General features: G+C 52.3%; 5 protein-coding genes across 5 annotated transcripts; 2 read left to right on the top strand and 3 right to left on the bottom strand.

Moving 5' to 3' along the window:
* Nucleotides 1–190: 190 nt before the first annotated feature.
* Nucleotides 191–1649, top strand: CC77DRAFT_867531 (hypothetical protein). The gene is made up of 2 exons (XM_018533479.1): nt 191–692; nt 867–1649. Exons 1-2 carry the CDS (start codon nt 328–330, stop codon nt 1483–1485), a joined length of 984 nt encoding a protein of 327 aa, XP_018386740.1. The 5' UTR covers nt 191–327; the 3' UTR covers nt 1486–1649.
* On the bottom strand, nt 1650–4665 carry CC77DRAFT_867925 (hypothetical protein). The gene is made up of 3 exons (XM_018533484.1): nt 4305–4665; nt 4080–4246; nt 1650–4028 (listed from the first exon to the last, which is right to left on the bottom strand). Exons 1-3 carry the CDS (start codon nt 4425–4427, stop codon nt 1814–1816), a joined length of 2505 nt encoding a protein of 834 aa, XP_018386739.1. The 5' UTR covers nt 4428–4665; the 3' UTR covers nt 1650–1813.
* A 258-nt stretch (nt 4666–4923) lies between these two features.
* On the top strand, nt 4924–6699 carry CC77DRAFT_1020109 (hypothetical protein). The gene is made up of 5 exons (XM_018524979.1): nt 4924–5345; nt 5417–5454; nt 5508–5532; nt 5692–6144; nt 6203–6699. The coding sequence occupies exons 1-5, from the start codon at nt 5238–5240 to the stop codon at nt 6422–6424; spliced, it is 846 nt and encodes a 281-aa protein (XP_018386738.1). The 5' UTR covers nt 4924–5237; the 3' UTR covers nt 6425–6699.
* On the bottom strand, nt 6700–8701 carry CC77DRAFT_867615 (hypothetical protein). Its single transcript, XM_018533480.1, has 2 exons — nt 8287–8701; nt 6700–8226 (listed from the first exon to the last, which is right to left on the bottom strand). Exons 1-2 carry the CDS (start codon nt 8543–8545, stop codon nt 7043–7045), a joined length of 1443 nt encoding a protein of 480 aa, XP_018386737.1. The 5' UTR covers nt 8546–8701; the 3' UTR covers nt 6700–7042.
* A 453-nt stretch (nt 8702–9154) lies between these two features.
* On the bottom strand, nt 9155–10372 carry CC77DRAFT_934277 (terpenoid cyclases/Protein prenyltransferase; the record flags this gene model as incomplete). Its single annotated transcript, XM_018534374.1, has 5 exons — nt 9155–9181; nt 9237–9356; nt 9404–9855; nt 9906–10191; nt 10265–10372. 5 exons carry the CDS (start codon nt 10370–10372, stop codon nt 9155–9157), a joined length of 993 nt encoding a protein of 330 aa, XP_018386736.1.
* Nucleotides 10373–13183: the final 2811 nt, after the last annotated feature.

Genomic DNA, 13183 nt, shown 5'->3' with positions numbered 1-13183 from the left:
CGAACACTCAACCTCGATTTAATCTGACGCACTGAATACAGGTACAACAGCATGACACGTGGGGTGGTGCGGGATGTGGACGAGGACCCTTAATATCGGTGATAACATAGCCACCCGGGTGGGGATCTCTGTTTCCTAGTTTTGTCTAGTTCGGATTTCTTTTGAAGGGGGAGTGTTGGATGTGTATTTTCCACAGCACTCTTTAACGCGCTTTCTCGGTTTCAGTGCTTTTGTCCTCTGCGGTTCGGATCTGCTCGGGTTCGGGTTAGGGTTACTGTCGTTATTGTTCTTGCTTGCTTGCGGCGTGTCATTTGTGCAGTTTTTGCGATGCAGCGTTCCTCCTCCGCATCGTCATCGTCGTCCTCGTCCTCGTATTCGTCCTCACTATCGATAACATCATTCGTTCAATATGCTTTCCTCGCCGCACTAGCATATATACTTGCGGGCGCGCCTTTGTCGACATTGCTTGTCTCACGTACAAATGCCGATTCAGCGTTGTCAGGCAGTAGCCTTGGTGCGAAAAAAGGTGTTGATACAATATCCAAGTTGGAGAATCTGGTTATTCCAGAGAAGAACTTGAGTTGCGCGGCGCATGCATACAAAGGAGTTTATGTCTTGAGCAGGGAGCCATTGGTGGTGTACATTGAGGGGTTCATTGGCGAAGAGGAAGCAAAAGAAGTTGTGGCATTGAGGTACGTAACTTTGGTACCTTGTTCTAGTCTTTGCATATGGACAGAACTATATCGCTCACAGGAATCTTCCTGAGTTCATGGAGTAGCATGTCCTGTCTTGGCCAAGTACAAACAACATAGCGTGTTTCCTCTTGCGTCTTTGTCTTTCCCTGAGACTAACAAAGCCCACTACAGTAACCCGCATTTCACACCCTCAACCGTATGGACCTCCGGCACTGAGTCCCTCAATCCGTCAATCCGCAACTCGGAAAAGGCTCCCCTACCCCGCAGCCAAACAGTGAAGTGTATTGAAGAGCGCGCTCGCGTTTTTCAAGGCTGGCGACCCTACACTTTCATTGAGAAACTATGGAGCCAGAGATATGGCGTTGGAGGCCATTACACATACCACTACGACTGGAGTACCGCGACTAAGAAGAGTGGACGCGTCAGTTCTTTTATGGTGTATTTGGAAGCGAATTGCACGGGTGGTGGAACACACTTCCCGCGTTTAGAGAGGCCTAAAGATGGAAGTTGGTGCCAATTTATTGAGTGTGGTGACGGCGCTTCTTCGACAGATGCAGATCTCTCGGCGAATACTGTGGAGGACGGACGGCCCAAGGAAGACCTAAGCAAGGGGGTCATCTTCAAGCCGATTGCTGGGAATGCGGTGTTCTGGGAGAATATGCGGGGAGATGGGAGTGGGTATGCGGAGAGCTGGCATGCGGGGTTACCCGTTACGAAGGGCGTTAAGATCGGACTCAATATATGGAGTTGGTTAGCTGAGGGGTACGTGCCGGTGGAAGAAGAGTCTTAAGGAGATGGGAAAAGGATGGGGGAATCATAGAAGAAAAAGGCAGAACTAGAGGAAAACCTACGCAGGGATTAAATGTGGCTCCAGAGAAAAGAAGGGGCAAGTAGTATTGGAACATGGCGGAAGAACTACATGAACGTCCATTCGAGTACACAATGACGCCACACATATTTGGCATGTTACGCAGCCAATGCATACGCTTTATAGTACCGTGTCAAGTCCACATACGAGCAGTCTTGAGGACCACAGAACTAGTGAGATAGGGAGAAAGACGGCTCATGTTCAATCTGGAATCATCAATCATTTCGTGTTCTCATCCTAAATACTTCTCCTACAACTTCAGCCCCCTCGATCCCTCCACGTCAACAACGACGACCTGCTCGATATGCCCCGCACTCTGACCAAATGAGAATTCATACTGTCCTTGATCAACAGTCCACTTCCCCTTCGCCTCATCGAAGTAAGCGAAATCCTTGTTCGCACACTCAAGCTGCACAATCGCTTGCGTGCGAGGTTCCAAGTAAACCTTCTTAAAAGCTGCCAATGTTTTGACAGGATGCTCAGCCGATTGATCTTTTCTGCCGACATATACTTGGATAACCGTAGCTCCAGCGACATCCCCTATGTTCGTGACCTCGACGTTAGGCGCAAATTGTTCGGGCGTCGATTGAGGCACACGTGCATCAGTGAGAACAAAGGTCGTGTAAGACAGGCCGAATCCAAAAGGAAAGTGGATTTTGTCTGCGGCGATGCGGTCGTAGTGCCTGTAGCCTACAAAAACACCCTCTTCGTACTTGACAGTGAGCTGTCCCTTGTCGTCCCGAGTGCCAGGGAAGTTGCCGTGTGCCGGCGCGTCTTCAATGCGTTTGGGCCAAGAGATTGGAAGGTGACCAGAGGGATTCACGGTGCCAGAGATGATATCTGCGATGGCATTACCGGCTTCTTGGCCAGGGAACCATGCTTGTATCAAAGCAGAAACCTTGTTTAACCAGGGTAGGGCAACGGCCACACCCGTTGAATTTACGACAATGGTCTTCGAGTTGACTGACGCGACTGTTTCTACGAGCTTGTCTTGTGAGCCTTCGCGTGGTAGGTTGAAGCTAACTTGATCTTGGCCTTCGGTTTCCCATACAGGTGTGTGTCCTGTGAAGACGATGGCGATGTCACATTCTTTTGCGAGGTCCTTCGCTTCTGCGGCCATGTCTAGGTCGTGCTCTTCCTCATACATGAATCCCAGTCTGAAACCTGGAAGACCCGAGAGGATGCCTTCATCTGACTCGCCAGCGGGTGGCTTCGAATGAACCTGGATCTTGTATGACTCGCCCTTGGTGAACGGCACGCGAAACTCTTTCTCAGGGTTTCCGCCGAAGAGGAAGCCCATCGGGTCCGGAGAGTTGTGCTTCTGTTCATATACGACTTTGTCGTTAACGTGTACGACTGTGGGACCGATACCTGAGCAACCCAAATAATGCGAGCCAGACTCACGGGGCGTAAAGGTAGTGGTGAATCTAACCTCGCTGTCTTTGGCGCTTTGCTCGAGCAGAGGTGTAAAAGCAGCTTCCTTATTGCCGTGCTTTGTCTTGATGGGCTTACTGGTGTTGCCCTTGTTGAACAGTTCCATGGTCCAGCCATCTTTCCCCTCGGAGTCTTTGCAGCCCTTCGATAGAGGAGGGATGAGACGATATGTAGCTGCACCTTTTGCGAACTTGAATTCCACATCGTCGCCGTAGGCAGTCTTAAGACCCTCCTCAGGAGTGATGCGATAGTGGGCATTCAAAGAAGCACTTCCACCACCATGGATAAGAGCCTCCTTTGCTAGACCAAACAGACCAATTGTCTTGCCCTTGATCTCTTCTCTCTTGAGTGGCAGGACACCGTCGTTTTTCAAGAGGGTGATGCCCTGTCCTGCCACATCTCGAATAAGTTTACTGTGCTTTGGATCGACAATAGATTGCTCAGGCGGAATTTCCGGGTTCTCGAAACCACCGACTTGTTCGATAAGCCTCAGCACATTCCTCGCTCTTTCAGTGATGATGGCTTCGGTGACCTGTCCCTTCTTCACAGCCTCGAGGACAGTATCAGCACTGCGCCACCTAGTCGGTCCAGGCATTTCTAGATCCAGTCCAGCGTTCAATGAGTCAGCCGTGGAGTTGACACCACCCCAGTCACTCATAACGAGCCCGTCCCAGCCCCATTCGCCGCGCAAGACCTGCTTGAGAAGGAATTCATTCGAATCTGCGTGTGTTCCGTTGACCTTGTTGTACGCTGTCATAACGGCGAGGGGATTGGCCTCCTTGATAGTGATCTCAAAAGGCTTCATATAAATCTCTCTCAGCGCACGCTCAGAGACGATCTCATTGACCTTTAGGCGGTCCGTTTCCTGCTCGTTAGCTGCGAAGTGCTTGATAGTGGCCGCGATGCCTTTCTCTTGCAGCCCGTTTACAACGTTAGCGGCCATCTTGCCAGCAAGATACGGGTCTTCTGAGAAAGATTCAAAGTTACGGCCACCAAGAGGATGTCTATGGTTGCACATAGTAGGTGCAAGACTGGCGCTTTGTCAGCATGCGTCGTGTATGTATTGATATCGGCAGACTTGCAGCACTCGAGCACTCTTGGTCTTGGTCTCCTCTGCCAAAGCATGACCTATGCGCTTTGCGTTTGCAGGATCCCATGTCGCGGCTGAACATACTGCTGCAGGAAAACATGCAGCTCGTGTGCCTCCTGTGAATACTTCACCTCGGGCACCGTTGGGTCCATCAGACGTCTATTTTACTATGTCAGTAGCTGTAAAGTATGGTAGATGGTACGATCGCAGGTCCTACCTTAATGGCGGGGACACCCTTATCCGGTATAGGTACTGTCTCCCAAAAGTCCTTCCCAGCAAGGAGTGATATCTTCTCCTCTAGTGTCAAGGACTGGAGGACAGTTTCAACCTTCGCACTCATGTTTGCGTTAACGCGGGGCAGAAGAATAATCGCTCAAAAATCCAAAGAAGTGGTGAGATGGCTCACACCCTATCGTTTATTCTGCCGTAGTGATAGATGTACTCAACAAAAAGAATAGGTAATCGAAAGGGTATCAGCGCTCTATGCCACACCCGAAGGTGCACAACCCGTTACTATATGTACCCCAAGGTCTTCCGCTCTTCCCCATTCCCATTCGGCAACACTGACCGTGTCTCCGGCAGGCACACCATTGTCGTACCCATCGGTACATCGCAAGACGCTTGTGTGGAGAAGCAGAAGTGCGCATCATTGGCGCAACTCAGGATCTACCGTAGTGGCACTCGTAAGCGTGCCGAGGTTTTGCCATGCGGACTGCCTGATTGAGGTCTGATTCGTAGCCTGCGGTGCGAAGCGGCTCGGAGATTCGCCGAGGTTTAGCCTCTCGGGATGCAAGTCGCTTACCGACTCGAGGTCAGATGATATGGGTACACGCAATACGAACGGGCTGCATGTTGAATTGGGAAAACCACGAGAGACGGAAGTCTGGCAGACAGGTTGCTCATGTTGTTGCTGGTGGATTTAGTCATGTTCGGATGCGGCAACCTTCCGAGGCTCAAACGGCATTCGTAGTGGGACCCACGTGTCTTGGCTGGCAGGCAGGTGAACATTTGAAAAACCATACGTCATGTTGTGTACCCGAAAGAATTGCGATCTCTAAAGCTTCGAATCATCTTTCTTTGGCATCCTTGGATTTCAGCTTTTCCAGGCGTCGTTTCGTTCTTGTACATATTACAATTTCCAGCACACGGCATGGCTGCATCATCGAAAAAGCCCGGAGAAGTCAAACCCACGACGAGCCGGCGGCATCCGCTGCAGCGTTTCGACTCACCATCTAAAGGATTCTCTGGCGCGTTGCACGTAAGTGACGAAGCAATACATGTACGACCAGGAGTAGGCAAGGTCAGATGTTGACATGATTTGCATTGTAGGTCGCTGGTCTGATCAGCTTCTATAGTTCCTTCAAGTTGTATGTGCTGCTTCTATCAATTTCGTATACACTACCAGCTAACATATACGAAGTCTAGTAGATAATCCCAATATCTTCGTATGTACCAAACTGCTACTCGTCCTGAATTGCATTTGAATCGCTACTTTTGCTATTCAATATGTGTTTCACATATGAAACAGCAAACTTCCCAATCCTATGTTCACTCGTACATTGCTTAGCCATGCAGCTCAAACAAACAGTCTAACGAATCCCTAGAACTTGTCTTTCGGCTGGCACCTCCAGTTTCTGACCATAATCGGCCTTTCCCTGTCCACAGTAACATTCATCTTCGGTCTCATCGCAGATCTCACATCGACCGCCCTCTCAAAATCTCCTTCTCTAAATTCAGATCCACCCGCGGTAGCTCTTTCTGAGCACCTCTTCCGGTTCAAGAACTATCTGGCTTTAGTAGCAGCACCGATTGAAGTCACCATCAGCGTACTATACTGGACCTTGAAAGCCATTGACGGGAAACTTCTGGTGCCTCCGGATCTACCACTACCACCAGCTATCTACGACCTAGGCTTCCATCTTGTCCCCGCTGTTGTCCTAACGCTCGATTATGTCCTCCTCTCCCCACCATGGCCCACAACGCCTATGAACGAATCTGCGCCTATGATCACTTTAGCCCTTTCTACTGTTGTCGCTTTCACATATTGGATTTGGATTGTAAGAATTCCGCCTCTCTCCCCCATAGAACACCCAGCTTACCATATCTCCCAACTAGGAAATTTGCTTCTCCCAGAATGGCTTCTACCCCTACCCCATCTTTGCGATACTTACGACAAACCAACGAATCGGGTTGTTTGTTGTAAGCGGGGTGATTATGTGGGTCGTAGGTGGATTGTTGAGAGTGTTGTATGCGAAGATAAATGGGTATGAGAGTGTGGAGCATTTGGAGAAGGTGCGACGGAACAAAGTCATGGGGGGTAGTGGGAAGTGGGAGTAAAAGAGGGGAAAATTTCCAGAATGGCTATGAGAAGGCGAGTAGATGAAACCATTGAGGATGTTGCTACGCCACAGTAACATTGAAGCGGGACGTACATGCGGGCTGGGCAGAAAGCAAAGGACTACGTGCGTATATGAGACCGAGATAGTACAAACGCGGATCGGATGTCTATACTGTGCAGTTCATACGGATGTAGCAGATAGCACGTTTGCTTCTATCACAGCTCCTGTATTAATTATGTAAACGAACAACCAGCGATACTGTACATGACCACCAGCTTCTCACCAGCAAGCCCATGTTTGCTATGAAAGTTTACAGTAGAGTGAGGCATAGAAATGGAAAAGAACATGCCTGAGTATCTGTCCAGCGATCCCGTAGCGTGTCTCTCGAAAGGAAATCATACTACATTATACCGTATGCCGATAGTCATCGCGGTGTAAATTATGTAACGCCATGTATGAATCGAACACCAAAACGTAACGCATAAAGGTAAGTCGCACGCATAAGCCGGTAGATGGAACGAGTGTGAAAAGTGGGTATCCGTTGCGACATGATGACAGCGCGGGGTAAGTGTCGCATTGAGGAGTTCAAGGGTAGCTCTGCATAAGTGATAAGCACTCAGCTCGTAGATGGCGAAGGCGGCGCTGTAATCGTGCGTTGGTCATCATCATCCTGATCATGTTGGTGGTAGGCGCTTGTGGTGTTGTAGAGATGGCTAGTGTACTGGAAGGCCTGCTGATCAGGACCGATGCCATAGGAGTAGGTGGGATACTGATAGCCATTGCTTTGTTGCCCGTCAAAGTTGCTGTAACCTGTCTGATGGAACGGGGGTAGGATGTTCTCCTTGTTCTCGTACTGAAAAGGATCGTTGAAGGGTTTGTAGGAAGTGAACACAGGTGCTGGGGAGGGAGATGCTTGATGTGTGAATCCAGACGTGAGATAATTCATGCTGCTGGGTTGCGAGAACGGAACATCATCATTGTCTTGAAAGACTTCGAATCGCTTCCGCTTTGGAGCATAGTTATTGTGACTGTGGTCATACCCAGACGGACCGCGGTCCTCGTCGTATTGATTGCGATTGAGGAAGGGAAACACAGGTCGCTTGGATTGTCTGGTAGAGCGGCGAGTAGCATTGGCATCAAGATTGGCGAGTGCAGGCCGTCTGCGCACTGGTTGAGGACTCTCAGCTTTTATCTCAGTCTCATCGTCTTCGTCAGACTCAGAGCATGAAATTCTGCGTTGGCGTTTGAAAGTGCCCAATGGGGTGAAGATGAGCTCAGTAGCCTCAACTTCTTGAGAGTTGAGTTCCAGTTGTTCCACGACAGAGCTGTCCTTCTTCTGGTTCCTTTTACGACGCATCTCTGGGGTAGCAGAGTCGAAGATGTCCATCCCAGGCCAGTATACCCCCTTGAGTTTGGTTGACTCACTGACGGCCATTGGGTCCACGACCTCGGCAGGCTCGTCCTCGATAGCATATTTAGCTGCAGCGGTGTACCGGTATGGTCTCCGCCTCTCGCTCGGGTCTGAGTATTCACTAGACGTGTCGTAATCTTGGTTGGTGTAGCTACGGGAGCTGGCGCGTGACTCTGTAGGCCAATATTGCATATGAGGCGCGAAGGTATTGCGGTTGCGGAGGACCGGTCCATTAGCCTGGGGCGTTGGCGAAGGTGAATGCTCCAGTTTGATCATGGTATGCTGCTGCCCTGATAGACGCGGATCAAGGAGGTTGCTTGCGGCAACACGACGTACGGGGCGTGGCACTGGGGCTTCAATCTTGAGCGGATGCGTGGGCACGGGTCGGGCTACATGGTGTGCGGTCAGTAACAGTCTCAAGTATTATGGGATGTAGGTGAGATACATACCAGTGGTCCTCGCACGAGTGCGACGTTTGTCCTTTTGATTCATCCGCTCCGACATCAGCTCCTCGACAGCCCATTCGGCATACCACTGGTCGTACGTCTCAACGAGGCGGCGAGATGCTTCCTCGTTGGTGGACCGGACTTTGACCTTGTAGTAATTGGACAAGTGACCTTTGCTGGCAATATGAGTGAGTAGATGTGAAACATCGCTGAAGCTGGGCTTTTTGGGGCAAATATTGCAGTGAAGCGGAATGTTGGCCATGCCGGAGGCCTAAAGAGGCTGCAGTAGATTAAAGTGAGAGCCGCAGTGTGAACGCGGCGTTGGTAAGGAGCGTAAGTGAAACAAGCACAAGAGCAGCACAGCAGTGAAGGCAAAGAGCGTTGCGAAAGGAGCGGGTTGATGAGGTGAAGTGGCGGTGGGAGAGGTGCTCATAAGAGACCTGGTACAGAGATGGCTGCCGGTCACTGCGGTAGCTCCTAGCCCATTTCCGGAGTAGATGAAAGGAAAGCAGGAGACAGACGCCAGCACTCGTAATGAAAGAGAGGGGAAGGTGCAGTATTGAAGTAAATGGCGTTCAGCAAGGATGGATTTGTCGGTGGTGTTCTAGTAGGCAGAGCACGTGGAAAAGCTCGGCCCTAACGAAAGAGGAAGCCACCCTCACTTTCCTCCCGCTTTGTGTCTCGACGCCTATGGCAGAAACGCGAGGTATTAGATAGCGGGAGGATGAAAACTGATGAATGAATATTACGTGGGTATGCAAAGAGATACTGGTTAGGAACATATGTGAATGCAGGCAGGCACCCACCTCACCACCCACGTGTGATTTGACTAGTAGTGGTATCTCACTTGAACATCTACTTACCTAAGCATCTACGAGTGACGGATCGAGGCATGCAGCTGTGGGCAGTCAGTACGCATGATGAACTGGGAGAGTAATGGTCACATACTACACAGGGTCTACCTCTTCGAGACCTGGGTATTTCAACAGACTGAGACCAGCAATGCCAAACACGGTATGAAAGACATCAACCATGTCACCAGGTCGGTCTGCGAGGCCACCAAGTTCCGGATCCTGGGATGGTTAGACAGCGATAGATTTGAGGACAAGATAGCACCGACCTGGCACTGCAGGATGAAGTTTGTCAACTTCTGGCCGTCTATCCAATGCAGCTTGTCTAGCATGGCCATGCTGCTCATGACCCACCAGCTGTAGCATACATCCTCCTTCTTCTCCGGGCGGCCGTTGAGGCCTCCGTTCTTGAGTTGTCGTTCGCTTAACCAGGCGCCCAACTTTTCTTGGTTGACAAGGTCAAGTCTCCCCGCGATGGTCAAAGCGCCGACACACGTAAACACCTGACCCGAGTGTGACTCGGCACCCGGGCTGGTGCCGTATCCGCCATCAAAGTTGGCGCACGAGTCGACGTATTGAGCAGCCTTTTCGACGTCGACTAGCTCAAGCAAGCCCATCAGAGACAGAGCGTTGAGTGCGCCGTAGAGAAAGCGCGTGTCCTGCTCTCCCCACTCGTCACCTGCAAAAGTGCCAGTCTCGCGATCTTGCAAATCGGCGATGACTGCTACTATAAGTACACTATCATGATACATAGATATACAGATGACTTACACTTTCCGATTTTGAGCCGACCACCGGGGATGCGATCTTCAAGGTCACCGAAAGCGTCAAGCGTCGCGAGTATCTGCACGCCACTAACGGTGTACAGCATATGGGCATCATGGCCCGGGGCAGCACCGAGACCGCCATTATCATGCATACATGAGAAGACAAAGTCGAGGATAGTGGTGCGCGGGAGAGCATCTGGGTGTCCCAGGAGATGCAGCGCCGTCAGTCCCCAGTAGAGGCCGTTGAGACGCAGATGTTCGGTGAGCCAGTACTCGAGCTCATCTTTGCGCTGGAGCGGGTCAGCGCGGGATTGGATGGCCGGGTGCTTGCGCGGCCAGGCAGAGCAGAGACAGGCTACGCACAGTGTCGAGGCTCTGGATATAGCGGACGTGCTTGTCGACGAAGAGGTGCATCTCGTCGGGCATGCTGGCCATGCCGGCAGCACGCCCGGGCCCAGAAACAAGAGACATGTCAGACAGTCAGATGGGGGTGGTGTTGGTGGGAGCTGGAGGCACGGGAGGGTCTAGTTGTTGTTGCAGGCATGGCGCCGACAGGGGTGGGGCCTGACGCACATTGAGGGAGGGTCTGAATTTGAAACGAGACTTGGCAGACGATCCACGGCTGTACGAAGCATAGCATGTAGCACTTGACAGCCGCCGGGCGCGACAGCCTCGCACACTACGATGCTGCGCAGCGCGCGAGGCAAGTGGTAATGCAGCACCAGCACCGCCAGAAGCCTGCCTTCACCGCCAGACGTGCACTACGCCCGCTGTGGACACCCGTTTGCGCACGATAGTCGATAGCGCCCATGGGCCGAATTTGGGGGGTAGGGGTTTTAGCAGCGTCGCTCCCTCGTACCTGGGGCCGTGCGCGCTGCTGAAGTCGTTGCCGCCATCCTCTCGCAGCCCTTGGTGCCCTTTGCTCGCAGCATTGCAGAGCCTGTGCCTCTTGGGCCAGCCATCATCCCCCCCGCCCACCACCACCATCGACCAGGAGACACGTGAATTGTGTCCTTTTGCTGACCAAGGCGCCGCCCACCGCCCTCGCTCTGCAACGGCCGGCCAAGCCCAGCTCCACTCGCTCCTAGACCTCCAGGGCTGTCTCCAGTTCCCTCTCCCGCGCCCAGAAATAGTCGTCGTTCGTGACTTGTTTGTGAAGTGGGTAAGTAATGCCCGACGACAGCACTGCGACACCCACACACCCGCTTGCACTCGTGCCCGCCTCCCCCCCCAGGTTGTACACCGTCAACACTCGCCATAGCGCCGCCCGGCCCCTTTCACGTTCCGCAGCGCTTGCTGACCATATTCCAGGCGTTGCATGACCGCCTCACTGCCCGCGACCCAGATACTCGATATCCGAAAGCGAGCACGTCTGGTCGACCGTCGTCACATCTCCGCCTCCGACTCTGGTTGCACGCGCTCGGCATCGTCCATCCCTCCGGGTTCCTGCATGGGAGCAACGTCCTGCCGTCGGTGACATAGACTCAACACTCGCAGTCGACGCATCGAGGTACGCCTACAGAGAGCGCTGACCAGACTCTGACGGTTCGTACTACCCCGCGCGCTTCCCAGTACCTCCTTCACCTGCCATTCACCCCTCTACGCCATGAATGAGTCTGCTGCTGACCGCCACGAAACTTAGGCTCGTTGACCGCGCAACCACCCATGTGCCACGTCCACTGAACCTACTCTCACTACCCCTACCCTACACGCGCCGCATCGTCCGTTCCAACATTCGCTCGATTGCCTGCACATTGGCGCGTTTGTCCCAGAAACACTCACCGAGATAGTGCGCTCTTCGACCTGCAAGCTTGGCAGCAGCCGTTGCTTTTTAAGGGAGTTGTGCTAAGGAGTCAGTAGCCCTGGGAGCTTCCAAAGAAAACAATACGAAAGATGCCAAAATCTTCAACACTGTCGTTGGCTATGCGGGGCAAGCCCAAGGATAATGCCAACAACACACCCATGAGTCCAAAAAGCCCGAGGTCGCCAGAGATGCCTGAGGATCTCGATTTTGCGACACCGAATGCCGCGTTTCACAACATGCCACAGTCACCCGCCTCTCCGAAACCTCGCAAAGACTCCAAGAGCATCTTCTCCAACTTCAGTGCCAACAAGTCGTCATCACGCCTCAACAGCCAGGGCAACTCGACACGCCAGCTTCCTGAAAACCAACACTCGCCCAGCCTATACTCTAATGGGCGCAGCGGTGCGTCCACACCAGACCTCGGCCGTCCTGTGCGCACACCCAACTCCGACGGTATGGTTATGCCAGCTCAGACAAATCTCCCCTCGCTAATTACCGCAGACAATCGCTCCGAAGTCGTACGCTTAGACCAACGGACAGGGTCAGGTAATTCCAACGACTCCTCCGATCCGCACGCCGACTCCTCGAAACGCAACAACGTCAAACCGAAAAAGGGTATTCTGTCGCGATCCAAGTCCATCAAAGAAGGTGAGACTTCAGGGTCTCGCACAAAATTGAACAAAGCACCCCCAGGCCAACTTTCGCCGGACATTGCAGGTTCGTGGACGACCAACGGTGATGGTATGCCATTGAAGACGGCGCCAATGGATAAAGGTCAACCATGGCGAGGCATAGGCAAGCCACGGACACACTCGGCCGATCGTCAGGACGGATCCAAGCACATCCAACGGGATGCCGATTACGGTCAAAGAAGGGACAAGTCGGAACAGATCTCGTTAGCATCCAGCTCGTACAATGAAACGAAGGGACATGGCTTCATCTCAAAACTGGGTTCGGGGGCTCGCAACATGGGCGAGAAGATGGACTCGGCACGCAAGGGCGTATTTGGCAAACTGGGACGAAGCTCGAGCAATCACGAAAGCCAGACGCCCATATCGAACGAACCATATGTGTGCAAGATTATCCACAAGCCGTTGATTGAGCAGACGAGGCTGACACGGATATCGACTCGTCTGGAACAGTCACGCGATAAGACTGAGTTCTGGATGCCAGCTCTGCCTTGGCGGTGCATAGAGTATGTTGTGTCTCGAACGGATCTGAGGATCAGGCTAACCATAAGCGTAGTTACCTGAACATGAGGGGTTGCGAAGAGGAAGGCTTGTATCGTGTTCCAGGATCAGCCCAACAGGTTCGGTATTATGAACGCAAATTCGATGAGGGTAAGATCGTCTTAATCGCTACTATGATACTTGCTCACCTAAGTCACAGACCGAGACATCGACTTGATCAGCGACCCCAACTTGAACGACCCAAACGTCATCGGCTCACTGTTCAAGAACTGGCTCCGACAACTGCCC

This window comes from Alternaria alternata (assembly GCF_001642055.1).
Source record: "Alternaria alternata strain SRC1lrK2f unplaced genomic scaffold CC77scaffold_9, whole genome shotgun sequence".
NCBI classification, from domain to species: Eukaryota; Fungi; Ascomycota; class Dothideomycetes; order Pleosporales; family Pleosporaceae; genus Alternaria; species Alternaria alternata.
Note: the sequence above shows the minus strand (reverse complement) of the source record. Positions and strands in the feature narration are given on the sequence as shown.

Bases quoted from the DNA above. Each gene is read 5' to 3' on its own strand.
- CC77DRAFT_867531 (XM_018533479.1), top strand. From the start codon at position 328: ATGCAGCGTTCCTCCTCCGCATCGTCATCGTCGTCCTCGTCCTCGTAT. The intron at 693-866 runs GTACGTAACTTT...AGCCCACTACAG, and splicing joins AAAGAAGTTGTGGCATTGAG to TAACCCGCATTTCACACCCT.
- CC77DRAFT_867925 (XM_018533484.1), bottom strand. From the start codon at position 4,427: ATGAGTGCGAAGGTTGAAACTGTCCTCCAGTCCTTGACACTAGAGGAG. The intron at 4,247-4,304 runs GTAGGACCTGCG...ATAGTAAAATAG, and splicing joins AGGGTGTCCCCGCCATTAAG to ACGTCTGATGGACCCAACGG. The intron at 4,029-4,079 runs GCAAGTCTGCCG...ACAAAGCGCCAG, and splicing joins ACCAAGAGTGCTCGAGTGCT to TCTTGCACCTACTATGTGCA.
- CC77DRAFT_1020109 (XM_018524979.1), top strand. From the start codon at position 5,238: ATGGCTGCATCATCGAAAAAGCCCGGAGAAGTCAAACCCACGACGAGC. The intron at 5,455-5,507 runs GTATGTGCTGCT...ACATATACGAAG, and splicing joins TTCTATAGTTCCTTCAAGTT to TCTAGTAGATAATCCCAATA. The intron at 5,533-5,691 runs GTATGTACCAAA...ACGAATCCCTAG, and splicing joins TAGATAATCCCAATATCTTC to AACTTGTCTTTCGGCTGGCA.
- CC77DRAFT_867615 (XM_018533480.1), bottom strand. From the start codon at position 8,545: ATGGCCAACATTCCGCTTCACTGCAATATTTGCCCCAAAAAGCCCAGC. The intron at 8,227-8,286 runs GTATGTATCTCA...CACACCATGTAG, and splicing joins CACTCGTGCGAGGACCACTG to CCCGACCCGTGCCCACGCAT.